At 48.3% G+C, this 15,816-nt stretch overlaps 1 protein-coding gene across 1 annotated transcript; it reads left to right on the top strand.

Annotated features, from left to right (window-relative positions):
* The first annotated feature begins 9,997 nt into the window (after positions 1–9,997).
* Positions 9,998–12,441, top strand: LOC138833814 (uteroglobin-like). The gene is made up of 3 exons (XM_070032145.1): positions 9,998–10,103; positions 11,572–11,759; positions 12,266–12,441. The coding sequence occupies exons 1-3, from the start codon at positions 10,049–10,051 to the stop codon at positions 12,344–12,346; spliced, it is 324 nt and encodes a 107-aa protein (XP_069888246.1). The 5' UTR covers positions 9,998–10,048; the 3' UTR covers positions 12,347–12,441.
* The last annotated feature ends 3,375 nt before the right edge of the window (positions 12,442–15,816 follow it).

Raw genomic sequence — 15,816 nt, 5'->3', positions numbered from 1 at the left:
CTGGGTTCGATGCCTCAGCACCACATAAGCAGAAAAAGCCAGAAGTGGTGCTCAAGTGGTAGAGTGCTAGCCTTGAGCTGAAGAGCTGAGGGACAGCGCCCAGGCTCAGAGTTTAGGCCCCCAAATCCCTTTTCCAGAACACTCATCCCTTTTCCAGAACACATGGGGAAGGAGAGTCACATGCTCCCCACCGCCCTTCCGGCCGCCATTCCAGATCAAAGACTCCGGGGTTCCCCAGAGTTCAGATTGGGGGAGAGTCAAAGGCAGCTGTGAAGTCCTGTCTGGGCGGGCCGGGACAGTGGGAGATTTTTTTTTTTTTTTTAATTGTATTTTATTTTATTTGAGAACATACTGTACAGAGGGGCTACAATTACATGGGCAGGATAATGCATACATTTCTTACCAAGCATTGCAGCCTCCTCCTTTGTTTACCCTTCACTTCCCTTCCCCGCCTCCCCCCTCCCCCCACCCAATTTTACCCCCCTCCCCCCTGGGAGATTTTTGAAATATTAACCTTTATTATTTTTTTCCTCTTGTTTTCCTTTCTTCTCTTAGCTCTTCCTGGGTTTCAGGTAGCCAAGGAGAGCCCCCAGGGAAATAAAGGGCTGTGAGAAAAGGTCAAGAAAGGAGAAAACTCACAGGCTGGGAAGGTAGCTTAATGGTAGAGTGCTTGCCTAGCATGCATGAAGCCCTGGGTTCGATTCCTCACTACTTCATACACAGAAAAAGCCAGAAATGATGCTGTGGCTCAAGTGGTAGAGTACCAGCCTTGAGCAAAAGAAGCTCAGGGACAGTGTCTAGCCCCTGAGTTTAAGCCCCAGGACTGGCAAAAAAAAAAAAAAAAAAAGGAAGGAAGGAGAAATCTCTTTGCAGCTTTTGGGGTTCAAAAGCCAGGCTTTGGGGGGAAGGCTCTGTTTGTTGACAAAGCCTGGCTTCTAGACACCCCCCCACACACACCCCAGGAAAAATATTCCTACTGCAGTCAGGAAGGCAAAGTCTGTTGGTCTCTGCAGAGATCTTCGTTGCCCTCCTGGTCCAGGCAGTAAGAGGATTTTGTTTGTTCATTTGTTTGTTTTTGTGCAAGTACTGAGGCTTGGGTGCTGTCCTTGAGCTTTACCCTCTCAAGACTGGTGCTCTATCACTCGAACCATACCTCTGCTTCTGACTTTTTTTTTTGGTCAATCATGGGGCCTGAACTCTGGGCCTAGGTGCTGTCCCTCAGCTCTTCAGCTCAAGGTTAGCACTCTACTACTTGAGCCACAGTGCCACTTCCGGCTTTTTCTGCTTATGTGGTGCTGAGGAATCAAATCCAAGGCCTCATGCATGCTAGGCAAGCACTCTACCACGGAGCCACCACTTCTGACTTTTTGATGGTTCATTGGAGTTAAGAGTCTCAAGGACTTTTCTATCCTGACTGGCTTTGAACCATGATCCTCAGATCTCAGCCTCCTGAGTAGCTAGGGTGATAGGTGTCCAGTGTTGATTATTTTTGTATGGTTTTTTTTTTACTTAAAATCTTAAATAATGAGAATGTAATATGTTTGTTTGGTAAGTGAGCATTGTAGTTCTTTTTTGCTACATTTTAGTATCTTCAGAGTTAAAATGTATTCCTCTTTCAACTTGTTTTAGAGCTTGAGAACAAATCAGAAGCTCACCCCATACAATTAGCAATTGCCAAATATTTACTTTGTTGCGGATATTTTGGTTTCATGAACATTCACTTACGAGTGAATTATTTACATAACATTCTTTACACAAAATTTAATATATCAGACTATAACAACAACAACAAACAAGAAAAAAAAAAAAAACCCTGAAGTACTGTTAGGTAAATATACAGACTCGTGAATAAGCTGTGGCGTTTGCACCTGCAGGTGTGTGTGCCCGGATGTTTGTTTATTTTTATTGGCATGGTTTCTCATCCCCCCCTCCATGAGTGTGATCCCTGCAGGGGTGGCGCCTATGGACAGAGACAGGCAGGGAGTGGATGGTCTGTGACAAAGACAAGCCGGTGCCAGGTGACATGAAGTATCAGATGCTCAGAGGGGACCTTCAAGATCACCTAAACCAAAGCCAAGTACTGGGGGCTCATGAGCCTGTAATTCTGGCTACTCAAGAGTCTCATCTGGGGATATTAACAGCCTGGGCAAGGTGTTTGGCCAGTCCTGGGACTTGAACTCTGGGCCTGGGCACTGTCCCTGAGCTGCTTTTGCTCAAGGCTAGCACTCTACCACTTGAGCCACAGCAACATGTCTCTCTTTGTTCTTTTTTTTTTTTTTTTTTTTTTGGTCAGTTATAGGGCTTGAACCCTGGGCCTGGGCGCTGTCCCTCAGCTCTTCAGCTCAAGACTAGCACTCTACCACTTGAACCACAGAGCCACTTTCTGATTTTCAGGAAAGTCTCATGGACTTCCCTGCCCAGGCTGGCTTTGAACTACGATCCTCAGATCTCAGCCTTCTGAGTAGCTAGGATTACAGGCATGGCCCCAGCAAGACTTTTATTTCCATTAATCACCAAAAAAAAAAAAAAAAGCCAGAAATCATGCTGTGGCTCAAAGTGGCTGAGCGCTAACCTTGAGCAGAAGAGCTCAAGGACAGCGCCCAGGCCCTGAGTTCAAGCCCCAGGACTGACAAAAAAAATCACCATGACGCCGGGCGCTGGTGGCTCACGCCTGTAATCCTAGCTACTCAGGAGGCTGAGATCTGAGGATCACGGTTCAAAGCCAGCCCAGGCAGGAGAGACCGTGAGACTCCTATCTCCAATAAACCACCAGAAAACCGGAAGTGGCGCTGTAGCTCAAGTGGTAGAGCGCTCGCCTTGAGCTGAAGAGCTGAGGGACAGCGCCCAGGCCCAGAGTTCAAGCCCCACGACCAACAAAAAAAAAAAAAAAAAAAAAAAAAAAAATCACCATGACCAAATCTCTATCCGTTTAAGTAAAAGGAAGAGGTGAGAGCAAAAATACATTTGATTTTTGGAGCTATGGCTCAAGTGGTAGAGCATCAACCTTGAGGAAAAAAGCCAAGGGACAGTGTCTGGCTTTGAGTTCAAGCTCCAGGACTGGCAAAAAAAAAGCATTCAAATGAGCATTCATCCTGAGAAAGGTCAAGAAGTGAATGGGGATGCTCTGCCACTTCTGCCCAAATCCCCAGAGTAAGCCTCAAAAATGGAGGGGAACCAGTTTCCTCCCTGAAGAGCAGGGCCGTCCATGGGTTTCATGGTCCACACCCTACTAGGAAGGTTAACCCAAAACAAAAGAACCTGCCTGTCCTGCGGGGGGGGGGGGGGCACCTCAGCCCCACTTTCAGCTCTGTCCTGAGAGGGAGCGGAGAGAGGGACACTCAGTCCTTCTGAGAACACAGCACCTGCCTGGCTGGGAACACGTGAAAACGCCCAGATCTGCAGCTTGTCAAAGCCTGCCCCTGCTCTCCCTGAATCCATCCAGCTGCAGAACCAGAAAGTCCCCCTCCCTCCCCCAAAAGGGGCTGGGAATGTGGCTTAGTGGTAGAGTGCTGGCCTAGCATGCATGAAGCCCTGAGTCCGATTCCTTAGTACCACAGTACCACATAAACAGAAAAAGCCAGAAGGGGTGCTGTGGCTTAAGTGGCAGAGGGCCAGCCTTGAGCTGAAGAGCTGAGGGACAGCGCCCAGGCCCTGAGTTCAAGCCCCAGGACTGACAAAAAAAAGAAAGAAAGAAAGAAAGCCCCTGTCACTGCACATAGGCCTGTGTACAATCTTGTAACTGAAGGATCATGTGCAAATACAGAATGTCACACTGTAGCCTGCAAAGACACACATGTGCTGGCCAGATGTGCTGAGGGCTGAGTGACGAACTGAGAAAACAACCAAGATCTCTGTGAAGATCAAAACAAGTTGCCATCCCCTGCCTGTGATGCCCTCCCTGCATCTGTCACCTCCAACAGCAGCCCCCCTCCCCCCACTGCAGTTGGAAGAGATTGGCTTCCAGGCTTTGGAAATCCTTACCAACAAAGGCTAGGAGGGTCCAAAATCCATGCAGCTCTCCTACAAAAGGAGCTCCCAGGTTGCAAGGAAGTATACACTAAGTGATTTGCAATGGCAGAAAGAGTGGAAATGAGGTACTGGTGAGCTAAATTGCATGCATTCATCTACGCAAAGCAATATTCTGTAATAATTAAAGTTGAGCCAGGTGCCGGTGGCTCACACCTGTAATCCTAGCTACTCAAGAGGCTGAGATCTGAGGATTGTGGTTTGAAGCAGGAAAGTCCATGAGACTCTTATCTCCAATAAATTACTCAAAAAAGCCAGAAGTGGGGCTGTGGCTCAAGTGGTAGAGCACTAGCCTTGAGCAAAAGAAGCTCAGGGACAGTGTTCAGGCCCTGAGTTCAAGCCCCAGGATGGGCACAAAAATAAATAAAATAAAAATTGATGTCAGGTGAGACTGGGAAGGTGGCTCAGTGGTAGAGTGCTTGCCTTGCATGTTTGAGGCCCTGGGTTCGATTCCTCAGCACCACATAAGAAAAAAGAAAAAAGCCAATAGTGGTACTGTGATTCAAGTGGTAGAGTGCTAGCCTTGAGCTGAATTGCTGAGGGACAGCGCCCAGGCCCAGAGTTCAGGCCCCACGACCGGATTCCCCCCCCCAAAAAAAAATTGATGTCAGGTACTGGTGGCTCACGCCTGTCATCCTAGCTACTCAGGAGGCTGAGATCTGAGGATCACAGTTCAACGCCAGCCCAGGCAGGAAATCCATGAGCCATACCTCCAATAAACTACTGTTTTGTTTTGTGCCAGTACTGAGGCTTGAACTCAGGATCAAGCTCCTGCTTTGCTTTTTCACTCAAGCCTAGCGCTCTACCCCTTGAACCACATCTTGTTTTCTGGCTTTTTGCTGGTTAATGGGAGGTAAGAGTCTCATGGACTTGTCTTGATCCTCAGAGCCCAGCTCCTGAGGAGCTAGGAGCCACCAGCACACAGCTCTGTGTTCAAGTTTAAGAAGTTCTCTGCTCAGAGCCTCGACAAATACATTTCTTGGGAGAGGGCAAAGGAAGCAGAGGAGGCTTTGCAGGCTCTTGGGCCGAGGAGAGAAGAGACTCACCGCTGCCAGCAGGGCTCTCCCAGGGCCTGGAACAGCTCGGGACATTTGGCCGGTGGCCAATCATGGTCCTACTAAGGCCCAAGATGGATCTCCAACCTTCACCAGCTGGGCCTAGGAAGCCATCATGTAGGAAGGAGGGTGATGAGCCAGAGGCCTCTTGGGAGGGAAGGGGAAGGAAGAAGGATGGAAGAAGTGAAGGAAAAGAAGACCCAGGAGTGAATGCAGAGGAACAAGAGAGTTAGAGAGGAGACTTGGCAGGGAAGTGGCAGAAACAAGGGCAGGAGCCACTGCTTCCCATAACACGGCCTTGGAAGATGGCCTGCAGACTTCCCTAGAGAGAGTTGGGTTTCAAGAGCTGGACTTGTCGTGATGACACTCATTCAGCCATTCTCTGCACAGCCAGGGAGCTGTGGCACTTGCAGGAAGACACCCTTGTAGGGCAGATGGAGACTCATGCCTGTAATACCAGCCTTGATCAATACTTTTCTGCGAGGAGTCAGAGAAGTACCTTGAGTCTTGCAGTCTGCATGGCAGGAGAAAGAAATACTTGTATTTCTAACTACCCTGGAGGTAGAGATGGGAAGGATCATGTTTTTTGTTCTGGGGTTTTTGTTGTTGTTATCAGTTATGGGGCTTGAACTCTGGGCCTGGATGCTGTCCCTGAGCTCTTCAGCTCAAGGTGAGCGCTCTACCACTTGAGCCACACTGCCACTTCCGGTTTTCTGGGTAGTTCACTGGAGATAAGAGTCTTATGGACTTTCCCGCTGGGGCTGGTTTTGAACCATGATCCTCAGATCTCAGCCTCCTGAGTAGCTAGGATTACAGGTATGAGCCACTAATGCCTGGTAATATTTCTCTTTTTGTGACTAGCTTTTTCTACTTCGTATCAGATCAAATTTCACCCACATGGTAGCTAGCATGTGTCAGAACTGTATGGTCTTAAAAAGAAAAAAAAAAAAAGAACCAGGAACTAGTGGCTCAGGCTTGTCATCCTAGCTATTTCAAAGTATGAGGATCAAGGTATAAAGCTAGCCCTGGCAGGAAAGGCCATGAGACTTTTTTTTTTTTTCTGGTTGGTCATGGGGCTTGAACTCTGGGCCTGGACACTGTCCCTCAACTCTTCAGCTCAAGACTACCACTTGAGCCACAGTGCTACTTCCAGTTTTCTAGTAGCTAATTAGAGATAAGAGTCTTGTGGACTTCCCTGCCTGGGCTGGCTTTGAACCGTGATCCTCAAATCTCAGCCTTCCTAGTAGCTAGGATTACAGGCTTGAGCCACCAATGTCCAGCAATTTTTTTTTCTATGTCCTTTCCAAGTCTGCCTGGGTGAGCCTTTCATCAACAGTTCAGATCTTCCTTCCTCATCTGTCTACCCAGCTGTATAGTATTCCTCGGTGTGATCACAGGGCAATTCATTCACAGCAACTACTTTCCCAACCTGTGCTCTTTGCAACCACATTAAGTCGTCTCTAAGTGGGACTATCTGCCCGTGCCACCCCAGATAGCACATAACTCAACGGCTCCGCTCATCAATTCATCCCAGGAATTCCTGCTTAGCCAGTACTGCTTGCTCTCGAAGGCCACAGCCCTGCAGGAGATCAGTCAAGTGAAAAGGAGTGGCACAAGAAAAGATTTGAAAGAACACCGTGCAGTGAGCACTGTGAACCCACGGGTGGAGAAAGGCACGCAGTGAGAGTTCTCTCTGAGCACCCGCCCATCTGCTGAAGGCTTCCCTGTTCCCACTCCCAGCCCTGTTCTTCCCAAGGTTTCCCATGAACCCCAATTCCCAACTCAGGGTCACCTCAACAGATGGAAGTCAGAGCACTTCACTCCCTGATTAAGTCCCTTTGAGAAGTTGGGCATTGTGGTGTACCCTTGTAATGCCAGCACCCAGTAAATTGAGGCAGGAGGATCATGAGGTCAAGACCAGACTAAGCTAACTATGTAGTTACAAGGCCAGCCTGGGTTCCATAGACTCTATTTAAGAAAAAAAAATTTTAAAAGCCTGTGGGCTGGATGCTGGTGAATCACGCCTGTCATCCTAGGTACTCAGCCTAGTTCAAAGCCAGCTGGGGCAGAGAAGTCACAGGAAGACTCTTACTCCAATTAAACACTCAAAATCTGGAAGTAGAGCTGTGACTCAAAGTGGTAGAGTGCTAGACTTGAGCAAAAGAGCTCAGGGACAGTGCCCAGGCCCTGAGTTCAAGCCCTAGAACTGACACACACAAAAAAGATTAGCAAATAAATAAATAAACAATAAATAAACACACACACACACTATAGAACGTTGGGCATGCTAGACAAGTGCTTTACTACTTGAGCCACTAAATCTTTTTCTTTTTCTTTCTTCTTCTTTTTTTTTTTTTTTGGTTGGTCGTGGGACTGAACTCTGGGCCTGGGCGCTGTCCCTCAGCTCTTCAGCTCAAGGCTAGCGCTCTACCATTTGAGCCACAGCACCATTTCCTAGCTTTTCTCTTTCTGCTTATGTGGTGCTGAGGAATTGAACCCAGGGCCTCATGCATGCGAGGCAAGCGCTCTACCACTGAGCCACCTTCCCAGCCCTGTATTTTATTTTTTAACTTGAATTTTGCTAACTCTGCCTGAGATGGCCTCAAACTCTCAATCCTCCTACCACTGCCTTCCCTGTAATGTGTACAGAGCCCCTGTAGGTCCTAAACCTCCAGTTCGTGGATGCCTAGGGCATTCCCACCTTAGGTCCTCTGTGCTGGGTGTTTCCTCTTTCTAGAATCTTCTGTGGCCTCGAATACAGCCACCCATTCACAAAGGTTGGACTAATTCCATCATCTAAATAGATCTTTTCTAACCAAGCACCTGCTCAGTCCCTCCCTAGCAAGCATGGCAACTGTAATTATTTCATTTACTTATTTACTTGTTTGTCAACCCCACAATGACAAGAACTGGGGTGTGACCGCTCCATTGTCCTGTCCCTGCCATGGGTTGCTGCATTAGGAAAGCAGGTGCTGAGGTGGAGTTTTGAGTACAGAACTGGATGTCAGCTGCCAGGCACCCGTAGCTCACGCCTGTAATCCTAGCTTCTCAGGAGGCTGAGAACTGAGGATCTTGGTGCAAAGCCAGTCTGGACAGAAAAGTCCATGAGACTCTTATCTCCAATTAAGCAGCAAAAGAAACACACACACACACACACACACACACACACACACACACACACAACAGAAGTGAAGGTGTGACAAAACACTAACCTGGAGAAAAAAATAAAGGGAGAAAGCTCAGTGCTGGTGGTTCACGGCTGTAATCCTAGCTACTCAGGAGCCTGAGATTTTTGGACTGTGGTTCAAAGCCAGTCCAGGCAGGAAAGTCCATGTGACTCTTATCTCCAATAAACCACCAGAAAACCAGAAGTGGCACTGTGGCTCGAGTGGTAGAGTGCTAGCCTTGAGCTGAAGAGCTGAGGGACAGTGCCCAGGTTTGAGCCCCACAATCAACCCCCTCCCCAAAAAAAGATGGACAATTGACTGAATCTTCAAGTTCAAATAGATTTAAAGAAATGGACAAGAAATTCATCATCCAAGAATGAGACTTAGTTTGTGAAAAGGTAGAAAGAAGAAAATCTAGAATGTTCTCAAATATACAAATACTTTAAGAAAACATCAAACGCCATGCGAGGCACTGGGGGTGAAGTTCAAAGGGCAGACAGAGGCCAAGGGGCCAAGGGCCTTGCAAGTTGAACTTGAATTTCATCTGGCCACCAGGCAGGACAGGATGACTTTGGTGGGCTTGGTGGGAAGATCAACTCCTGACCTCTGATTGGTAGCTGCAAGACCAAGGAGCAGGCTTCAATCAGGCGGGGCCAGGTGGTTCTAAAACAGGAGCACTGGAGAAGGAAGGGAGAAAGCTGAGAACAGCCAACACTTCAGAACCACTAGTAAAAGCCAATGCACTCGTTACCTGACTTATGTAACTGTAACCGCTCTGTACACTACCCTTATAAAAACAACTGAAAAAAGAAAAAGTCAACATCAAGAAAGAATAAGAAGGGTAAGAATAAGGCCAGAGGAGGGACCACGGGAAAGAATTGAGCATGGGAACCCAGGGGAAATACAGGATCAAAAAAGGAGAGGGTCAAAGAGAAATAAAGGTCATTCAGAGGTTAAGAGAGATGAGGACTGTAAAGTGTTTTTGCCTTTGGCCAGCAGAAAGGCAGAGATGGAGGATAGAGTTCAGGATGGGAACAGGACCAGCCTGGGCTCAGCATTGTGGCTTCATTGGGTCGTGTGTGTGTGTGTGTGTGTGTGTGTGTGTGTCTGTGTGTGTGTACACTTAACTCAGGGCCTCTTGCTCTCAGTTTTTTTTTGTTTTTTTTTGTTTTTTTTTTGCTCAAGGCTGGCACTCTACCATTTGAGCCACAGCCCTACTTCCAGTTTTTTGCTGGTTAACTGGAGGTAAGAATCTCACAGACTTTCCTACCTGGGCTGGCTTCCAACTGTGCCCTTCAGATCCCAGCCTCCTGGGTAACTAAGATGACAGGCGTGAACTAGCAGTGTCTGGCTGAAGACTTGGGGTCTGGAAAAGTCTTTTATTTGTCCACATACTTTAGTCCAAGTCTCCCCGGAGCCTGACTACAGTGATGCCCTGAGAATCAAGACCATCACGGCCTAAGGTCCTTCCTTGGAGGGCCAGTGAGTTGGGTCCCCTGGCTCAGGCCCCCCCTGCTGCCTTCTAGAGAAGGGGGTACCTGAGCTTTCTCCCAAGGGGCCCATTGTGGGAGCTCAGTTTCAAGGACATCAGAAACTGGATTGAGAAATGAAAATATTTACTTATTCCACAAAGCAGATGCCCAAGCAAATAATTCCATCTCCTAAGTGGGCCTTGCCCCTGCCCCCGCCCCCCACCCCTGCCTTCCCATGCCACCCTGGAGCATATAAGAAGATGCCCGGAGCCATGGGTGCCCCAGGACCTCCAGCTCCACACAGCCAGCGCCTCCCCAGCCTTCCGCCATGAAGCTGGCCACCGTCCTTGCCCTGGCTGCCCTAGCCATGTGCTGCAGCTCTGGTGAGTGCCCAGGTCCCCTCTCCCAGTGAAGGGGTGGGCCGAGGGGGGACCCCAAATGCTGATTCCCAGAACTCTGGGTCTGATGACCACGTCCATCCTGGGTCTTGGGGAAAGCAGCAAGCTGTTAGGAGATAGGGAAAGAATTCCAGAGAGTATGGACTGGGTGGAGGCGTGGCTCAGCGGTGAAGGGCCTTCCTAGCAACCCTGAAGCCTTGAGTTCAGACCCTAGTAGCGCAAATAAGAATTTCAGGGGAGGGGCTAGGAAGGTGGCTTAGTGGTAAGGTGCTTGCCTAGCATGCATGAAGCCCTGGGTTCGATTCCTCAGACTCACATGAACAGAAAAGGCTGGAAGGGGCACTGTAGCTCAAGTGGTAGAGCGCTAGCCTTGAGCACAGAATGGCTCAGAGACAGCGCCCAGGCCCTGAGTTCAAGCCCCAGGACTGGCAAAAAAAAAAAAAAAAAAGAAAGAAAGAAAGAAAAGAATTTCAGGGGATCAGAAAGACTGGAAGAACTCATGGAGGGGATCAGAGGCATGCGCTTCTGGGAACAGGGATTCCCCCAATGTCTAGACCAGGACAGGCCTGGGAAGTCAAGAAACACTGACTCAGCCTCCAGGTTTGGGGTCTCCACCCAACTCTTTTTTTTTTTTCTTTGCCAGTCCTGGGGCTTGAACTCATAGCCTGGGCACTGTCCCAAGGCTTCATGCATGCTAGGCAAGCACTCTACCACTAAGCCACATTCCCAGCCCTCCAGCCAATTCTTGCTGTTAGTCTTAACGTGAGGGGCGGGGGGTGGGGGGGAGTCTAGAAGAGGAGATGCTGAGACTCATGTTCTTCAAAGAAACCCTTTATTCTGAAGAGAAAGGAATATTCCAGAAAGAGTAATTGTTGCCGTCTCTAAGAAGAAATGAATGGGAAATGAAGGAGTGGAGGGAGGGAGGGAGGAAGGGCGGTCATATCTCCCCCATGTATCCAGTCTTTTAGGAAATGGGGGGTCTCTAGCTCTTTTCCACTCTGTTTCTTCCAATCCACGTTGAAAATATGATTGCTATTAAACAACAAAACAAAGCAAAACTTCAGCCAGGCACTGGTGGCTTGTGCCTGTCATTCTAGCTATGCAGGAGGATCTGAGGATCCCAGTTCAAAGCCAACCCAGGTAAGAAAGTCCGTGAGACGCCAATTAACCCCCAGAAAACCAGAAGTGATGCTATGGCTCAAAATAGTTAGAGCACTAGCCTTGAGCAAAAATACTCAGGAACAGTGCTCAGGCCCTGAGTTCAAGCTCCATGACCGACAATCATCATCATCATCATCATCATCATCATCATCATCATCATCATCATCATCATCATCATCATCATCATCATCTATCTCTTCCTGATTGGCCCCAGCTGTTTGCATCTGACAGAGAACTGGCAGCGAGCTTGGGAAAGGTCCTGGCTTCATGTTTTGTCTTTCCTGTCCTCTAGCTTCTGCAGAGATCTGCCCGAAATTTCTATATGCCTTTGAGAAATTCCTCCTGGGCACCCTCTCGAGTTATGAAGGCTCCCTGAAGCCTTTCCACCCCGAGCAAGCCATCTTGGACTCAGCCCTCCAGATGAAGAAGCTGGTGGACACGCTCCCCCAGGAGACCCGATCCAACGTCATGAAGCTGGCAGTAAGCAGCCTCCTTCACACTCGGTGGCCGTAGAGCCAGGGCTGGAGTTACAGGCATGATACACCACTCCAGCAGCTATAGCTTTTGTTGTGCTTGTTGGTGGGGATTTTTTGGTTTTGGTTTGGGGGCCAGTCCTAGGGCTTGAACTCAAGACCTGCACTCTGGACCTGACCTTTTTCACTCAAGGCTGCTGCTTTACCATTTGAGCCACAGCCATAGTTCAGTGTTTTTGATAGTTAATTGGAGATAAGAGTCACAGAGACTTTCCTGCCTGCACTGGCTTTGAACAGCAATGTTCAGTTCTCAGCCTAAGTTAGAGCTAGGCGTATGGGAGTGAGCCACTGGACCCTAGATAGATTTTTTTTTCTTGATGCCTTTGAGGAAAGCACCAAGCCCTCATACTCTTAATTCTTCCCAGAGTTGACTATACCTCCTCTGTTCAAATGTTTCTCTGACCCAGTGTCTGTGTGAAATCTACTATTAATGTTTTTGTTTCTTTCTTTTAGGACAATATATTAAAAAGCCCACTATGTGCATCTGACATAGGAGCCCAAAGCCCAGGGAGTGTCAAAGGCAAAGATGCCTAATGGCCAAAAGTCCCTGTCACTGTCACCTTGACCTCCATCCCCTCCCCCCACACACACTTGCCTGTGCTCTCTTCAATAAAACACAAGCATCTCCACCGGCTTGTCTTCCATCTTCTCATTTACCTGCCTAAGAGGGGAGGCTTGTTACAGCCTGGCTAAGAAATACAGCAACATATAGAAGAGCTACTCAGGAGGCTGAGATCTGAGGATCGTGGTTCAAAGCCAGCCTGGGCTGGGGGGGTTGGGGAGGGGGAGGTCAAGTCTGTGAGGCTCTTCAATTAATCACCCCCAAAAAATCTAGACTTGGTACTGTGTCTCAAGTGATAGAACACTAGCCTTGAGCAGAAAAGCTCAGGGACAGCACCTAGGCCATGAGTTCAAGCCCCAGGACTAGCACCAAAAAAAAGCAAATGAGTTCTGCCCTTGAACCCCAGAAGAAAGCTCAGAAGCCTCCCCGCAAATTCCTTTCTTCTGTTTCTGATACCTGCTATGCAAAGAGCTCAAGCCCCCTCCTGCTAGATCTAACCACTCCTCCACATCTGGGAGTCTAGCAGGCTTCCCATCTCCAGCCTGGCCCTGAGTCTCACCCAGTTCTAGCCACCACCCTCCACCCTCTCCTGTTGCCTGGTCTGTCAGAAGCCTCAGGGCCATCCCTTAACACTTCCCTCTCCAGTCAACGGGGGCAGCTTCAAGTCATCCTCTCCCCCATGAGCACAGGCCCCACTACAGTCCCAGACTGCCACAACTCCAGCACGGTGGAGCGGGCTCCCTGCTGACCTAGTGTGCCGCCACGGGGATTCTGATCTATTCCAACCCCTTCCACCCACCTCTCCTACCCACAGACTTTTTAAAGCCCAAGCTTTCCCATTTCAGGCTTTGTGTACAGGCCAAACATCAGCTGCTAATATAGAGAGATATCGAGATGGTAGGAGAGAGATAGAGATGAGATATTACTTTCAATCTGATGCTGGCAGTTCACGCATGCAATCCTAGCTACTCGGGACACTGAAATCTGAGGATTGCAGGAAAGTCTGTGAGTTCTTATCTCTGATTTATCATCCAAAAGCCAGAAATGGAGCTCTGGCTCAAGTAGTAGAGGAGTGTTAGCCTAGAGCAAAAAAAAAAAAAAATTTTTTTAAAGCTAAGGGACAGCACTCAGGTCTGGAGCTCAACCCTCAGGAATGGCACCGAAATAAACACACGTTATAAGTGGCTCTAAAGTAAAATGTGCAAATACAACTTGTCCTAAAGATTCCCGCACCCCCCCACACACCAAAAAAACAACCAAACAACAAACAACCAACCCAGCTCCTGTCTGGTGAGAGTCAGCCCCCTGATCAAGCCACACCCATCTCCAGTCTCTGGGGGGGAGTAAGGATGGAAGTGGGGTGGAGCAAAGGGAGGGAAGGAAGGAAGGAGGCAGCCTCTAGAAGAGCCTGCCCAGCGGGTTGGCCAGCTTGGCCATCTCCAAGAAGCCACGTGGGAGGGTAGGGCCGTGCCTGCCCTGAGCATGGAGGCCACCAGGGGGCAGTGTCGACCACACTGTCTGGCAGCCTTGACCTTGTCCGGCTCAGGGCCTCTAAATGTGCACCTACCTCCAACTTGACTTCTAAGATATCTTGTGTCCTCTACCTGATTTTTTTTCTCTTAATTTGATTTTTGAAGCTTTTATGAAATTAGAATTCTGAGGAAAAACAGGGACCTGCATGACATGTTATTATTATTTTTTTAAATTTGCTTTAATTCCATTCCCAGAAGCTTCCAAGGGCAAGTAGAACAGAATCAAACCAGGAGATGGCCCCTCAGGATTGAGAGGAGCTGGCAACTGACCTTTGACCTCCACCTGCCTGGTTTTTAAAGTCTTGAAGCGCAAATCACAACATAGTAACCCCCATTTGATTGTTTACTCAACAGTCATTTGCACAATACCAACCCAGAGTGCAGACCCCAGCTCCTCCCCACGCCTCCTGAGGGGTGATGGGATCCCCCAACTAAATCAGGATTCCCCAGAGCCAGGAAACTAACTAATAGATACGAAGGAGAACATTTCACCTACCCCCGCCCCCCAACAACAACCAAAAAACACACAAACTGTAAAGCAGCCACACCCCACCCTTCATTGTCTGTCGAGAAGGAGGGACTGGAATTGTAAAAATTCTAGGGCAGGTCAGGGGGGGACTGGCAATTTCAAAAGACATTCTTTGTATCAGGTGGGGCTCTGGAGCTGGCATCTTCTCCCCACCCCTCACCCCCAACTCCCTGACTTCCAGGGCCTGAAATTCTTCTGCATCCAGGTCATCTGACAGGCACATACCTTTGCCTCCAGGTGGACTGTCCACCTCACTGAGTATTATTTCAACGATAAGGATCCAGGGCCATAAAAGGTTCAGAATTTTAATGACCTGTTCACAGCTAGAGAAATATTTACCTTGGGCAAATACAATGCAGATAACTCAGGCTAAAAAGAAGTACAAGGCTGTCACAGAGGTGTCTGCCTTCAGGTGCGTGAAAGAAAGCTATAAACATGTGAACTACTTTAACACCAAGAAAGATATCGGAGGTTTTTTTTTTTGGTGGGTTGTTCTTGGGTTTGGGTTTTGGGTTTGGGCTTGGTTTTTGTTTTGTGCCAGTTCTGACACTTCAACTGAAGGCCTGAAGATTGTTCCTGAGCTTTTTCTTCCACTCAAGGCTAATGCTGTATTACTTGAACCACAGTTCCACTTCTGCAAACGCCCCCCCCCCTTTGGTGGTTAATGGGAAATAACAGTCTCTCCTACTTTTCTGCCTGGGCTGGCTTTGAACCATTACCTTCAGATCTGTCTCCTGAGTAGCTAGGATTACAGGCGTGAGTCACCAGGACCCAGATAGATTTTCTTTTTTCTTCAATTACCCAATACCACCACCACTACCACTCAACTCCTAAAGAACCACATTCTCCATTCTTCCTTTTAACACCCACAAAACAAGTACATGTTCTTTACAGCCCCGATACGCTGATTATCAGAAAAGCTGCTGTTTTACACGTGAGACACTCGAGGTTAGCCTGGCAGGAAAAAAAAAATCTCTAAATGACTCACGAGGCAGGAAGAGGAAGCAAAACCAGCCCTCACCAACTCTATCAAGATGAGGTGGATACAATGATGCTTGGATTACCGCTGACCCAAGGCAAGCTGTTTACGAATACCAGGGGATTCTGTGGGTAGTAATTCACCAAGGAGCAATTGCTACTCAAAATGCTTCGGATAGATGATAAAAGAGACCTCGATTGGAAATGATAGGGCCACACCAACAATGCATCCTGCAACGTGTAATTAGGGGGACATTCTTCCCAAGGGTTTACCAAATATGCCAACAGAGAATAATGTGAGGGTGAATCATCAAGAGCTAGCCACCCAGCATATTTCCATGAACAACCTAGAATTAGAAAACTAGAATAAGTGCAAGCAACAGTATCTGCAGATCGATCCAGC

Source organism: Dipodomys merriami, unplaced genomic scaffold (assembly GCF_024711535.1).
Source record: "Dipodomys merriami isolate MVZ:Mamm:240054 unplaced genomic scaffold, mDipMer1.0.p SCAF_21, whole genome shotgun sequence".
In the NCBI taxonomy this organism is placed as follows: domain Eukaryota; kingdom Metazoa; phylum Chordata; class Mammalia; order Rodentia; family Heteromyidae; genus Dipodomys; species Dipodomys merriami.
This window is presented reverse-complemented; position numbering and strand designations above follow the sequence as displayed.